Source organism: Pelmatolapia mariae, linkage group LG12 (assembly GCF_036321145.2).
Source record: "Pelmatolapia mariae isolate MD_Pm_ZW linkage group LG12, Pm_UMD_F_2, whole genome shotgun sequence".
NCBI lineage: Eukaryota > Metazoa > Chordata > Actinopteri > Cichliformes > Cichlidae > Pelmatolapia > Pelmatolapia mariae.
In genome coordinates, this window is record NC_086237.1 from 36,795,814 (window position 1) to 36,799,809 (window position 3,996).

A 3,996-nucleotide genomic window follows, 5' to 3' on the forward strand; every position below is an offset into this window, starting at 1 on the left:
TAAGCACATTGTGTGGGCCAGATCTGGGCCATACCAATTTTGCTATGTGGGAACAGTATGGAATACAACACTGAGCTCTAACAGGATGTGCACAGAATTTAGTCTATTGTCAGAAACCACAAGAAGGTTATTTGTAACTTTTACTAGTGCTGTTTCCATACTGTGATGAGCTCTGCAATCTGACTGAAACTCTTCAAATAAACCATTCCTCTACAGATGACTAGTTAGCTGTTTGACAACTACTCTTTCAAGAATTTCTGAGATGAAAGGAAAGTTGGAGATTAGCATATATTTGACTAAGACAGCTGGGAGAAGTGATGGAGTTTTATGTAATGATTATTTATTGCCATCTTAAACGCCTGTGGTACATAGCCTTTTTAATAAAGAGAGATTGATCACGTTTAAGGTTGAGGTATTAATTAATGGCGGTAAGAAATTTGGTGAGTAAATCTAATCATCATCATCACTTTAAACAAAACTGATGTCTGCTACTCACAGGCTGCTTTGTACCAGTCCAGCATAATGCGTCATTGTAAATTTCACCACAGTGCTGTAGACTAACCAGCTTAGCTCTGTGATGTGTGACAAACTGCACAGAAACAGTTTGTGAATGTGGTTATTTGTTGAGTTTGTATTTTATTATGTCACTGGAAGCAACAAGAAACTGCAGCACACACAAAAATTTACTTGATCTACACTAATATACACTAACATGCAACCTGCTCATCAGATTTAATTACCTGAACATGCAGATAATAAGTATATTTTCCATTGCAATGTTTCAAATACCAGATTTCAGATTCTAGTGAAAGATTTTGCTCCCTGTTCTGTCAAATGACTCCTTCACTAAATCGCTCTTGATGGTCTCCCACCTCCCTGCTGTGTTTCATTGAGCTGAAGCTATCAGCGGCCAGAACAGAGTTTATAATAATTTTGTCTCGCTGGATTGTCAGGAAGTTGCTGTTTTATGTCTCCATGTCTCATACTGGTGATATCATCAGATAAATAAAGATAAGTGCTTATATAGTTCACCTGAGATGAAAAATGGAAGAGAAAAAAAACAAAGCTGTGAACATAATGTGAATTTTGGCTCCATCTTATGGTCATTAATAGAACAAAAACACATGTATAGACCAACAAATGTTTATTTGTTAAAATGTTCCTATAATGCTACTAATAAAACATTTTAATAGGTCACTGGAGTGTTTTAGGCAGTCATCACGATTGAGATGCATGCAGCTTAGGTGCCATAGTGTAAAGTACCCCACAATTTCAATATGATTGTGTGGTTTTTCACAATATAAATAGAAAATGAATTAACTGGTATTTAGACTATAAGCAAATATTCCATAATAATCAATTAAGAACAGAGGAAACTATCAAAGATGGTATAGTTGGAAAATTATTATTTTTTAAATCTGCGATATGCTCCAGTATATACAGTGTTTGTCTTCAGACGTAAATCAAGACACATTATAATTTAAACATCTGAAAGAATTAACAGCATGACAAATATTCTGAGATGAATATACAAAAAAATTTCCATATAGAAAACAACTAAATCCTTAATGTCTCACATCTTTAAAAAACTTTGTTTTGTGGCTTTTTGTGAAAATCATCCCACAAAATCATCTTGGATACTTTTCTTTAAATGTGTCTAGAATATTAAACTTCTAAACAATTTTTCTTTTTACAAATTAACTAAAATCTTACACACTAATAATCACAAAATGATGGCTAAATAAATCACTGACAGCTGTTAATCTTTACAATTAGCCTTAGTTTAACAAATTTTGATATCTGAAGTCTTCGCATCATCAGCGTTAAAAATACAAAAGTATGGCAAGAGTTTCTCAGTGAAAGTGTCTCTGTGAGTGTAGATGTGAGTCATGTCTTCAGGGTCATAGAAGGACACCTCCCCCCTGTCATAGTCCAGCTGGACTCTGATCCTCTGGAGATGTTGCTTCACAATGACAGTCTGACCATCACCATTATTATATTTTTCGCTACGATGCACTAAACACCAGATTCCATTTTTTGGTGAAACAGGATATTCTCCTTTCCTGTCAGCTGATGCTTTAATTAAACCAATATTCCAACTAGGATGGTCTCCCACCTCCACCTCCCAACTGTGTTTCCCTGAGCTGAAGCCCTCAGAGCCAAAAACATCGGCATACACTGTGTTTCTTTCTGGATTATCAGGAAGCTGCTGCCATGTGTCTCCATGTCTCGCACTGGTCAGATCATCAGACAGATAGAGACAGCAGTGTGCAGTGTTTGGGTCCAGAATGACAGGACTGAAGTGGACCTTCTCCTTCATCTTCTCCCACACTCTGAAGGACAGGTTGCCCAGGTGTTTGGCCACATCTATCAGTGCTCCTGAGACCAGCTGTGGATCTGACACTGAGCTCTGGGCTCTGGCTCTGCTCTGAGTGTCTTTGTAACTGCTGAGGAATGGCACGCTGTGTTTCTGCAGCTCTTCTTCAACAGCACAGATGCTGTCTGACAGAGAGGAGATCTGCTCCTCAATCATCTTCATCTCTCTGCTGATAGTCCTCCCCTTCTGCTCCTCTTCCTCCCTCAGAGCTGCCAGTCTGGACTCCTCTTCCTCTTTCAGGAACTGCTGGAGCTTGTTGAACTCTGCTCTGATCTGCCTCTCTGTGGACAACAGCTGCTTCTTGGAGTGTTGAATTACTTCATTGTATGTTTCCTCCACTTGTTTGTATTTGTTCCTCTTGTCCTGCAGAGACTTTAAGTCAGATTCTAGATGTTTTTTCAGGACACTGACTGCTTCTTCTACAGGAACCACTTTGTGACTCTGCTGGTGAGGAAAGTCACAGACAGGACACACAGCCCTCTGCTCGTCCACACAGAACAACTGGGGGTCGTTACTGTGTTCACAGACAAGCATCCCATGCCATCCCTTTTCCTGCTTTTCTCTCCTAAATGATTCTGTTTTCTGTCTCCCAGCAAACGAATCGGCCAGTTCCTTCAGAGCATTGTTGACTTCAGTATCTTCTTTTGAGGATTTTCTTTTACAAGCGGGACAATTTCTGTGTTTTTCTTGTTTCCAGTATGTTTCCAGGCAGCTTAAACAGAAGCTGTGGTTGCAGCCCAGAGTTACAGGATCTCTGAAAATCTTTAAACACCGATTGCAACGCAGATATCTTTTGAGAAATGTGCGTCTGTCAGCCATTTTCTCTGTTATCAAATCTCTCCTAAACAAAGAACTCACCAAATCTATTTCTTTTAGCTTGTTTCTTCCAGTTCTTGAAGCATTTCTATTCAGTTAGATCTCTAAACCCCTGTAAGTGCGTCCTGGCTCCAGCAGTCAGAATCGATAATAAGATTCATAATCTGCAATGAATTTCATCTACTTCTTTCACTGGTTAAATTTTAATTGTTAACACTCTGCTTTTTACTTTTATAACCTTTATAAAGAATGCGATGTCACCTGAAACCTCTATAATGTTACCTTTAGACTTTAAAGTTTATGGTAGACTAAAATGTGATGACCTTATCAGTGTGGCAATTGTAGAAAACCTCCTTTTTTTCTTTTCTTTTTTTTTTTTTTTATAGAGGATCAGAAACAGTTGAAGATGTTGCTGATGAAAAAACCTCATATGAAATTATTAATGTTCATAATATATTTACTGTTTTATCATCATTAATGATAGCTTTGTTGTTGTCTTCCATTTTGTTGCTTAGTGAAGTTTAGTTTTATTTCAAACATTTGTTTTAGATCATAAGTCATTTGTATTATTCACTACCAATGTGATCCTCCTTGCGCTGATGTTTTGTAAAGATCTTTTTTTATTACTTCTGTTTCTGTCATCTGACTCAGCTTAGCAGCTTTTATTATTGTGCTCATGCACATTTGACTGTCACATGATGTATTATCATAAGCACCGAAGTTCTTATGCACTTTTCCATGGTTGTTCATGCTGTTAAATTGTATAAATTGTAGTAGTATAAATTCCTTATGCTTAACAATTC

The 3,996-nt window shown here is 37.5% G+C and overlaps 1 protein-coding gene across 1 annotated transcript; it reads right to left on the reverse strand.

The window, feature by feature from the left end:
• Nucleotides 1-1,783: 1,783 nt before the first annotated feature.
• Nucleotides 1,784-2,911, reverse strand: LOC135933693 (nuclear factor 7, brain-like). The gene has a single exon (XM_065471818.1). The coding sequence runs from the start codon at nucleotides 2,909-2,911 to the stop codon at nucleotides 1,784-1,786; it is 1,128 nt and encodes a 375-aa protein (XP_065327890.1).
• Nucleotides 2,912-3,996: the final 1,085 nt, after the last annotated feature.

What these genes read in the sequence shown, in the direction of transcription:
- LOC135933693 (XM_065471818.1), bottom strand. Translation starts at nt 2,911, where the DNA reads ATGCTTGTCTGTGAACACAGTAACGACCCCCAGTTGTTCTGTGTGGAC.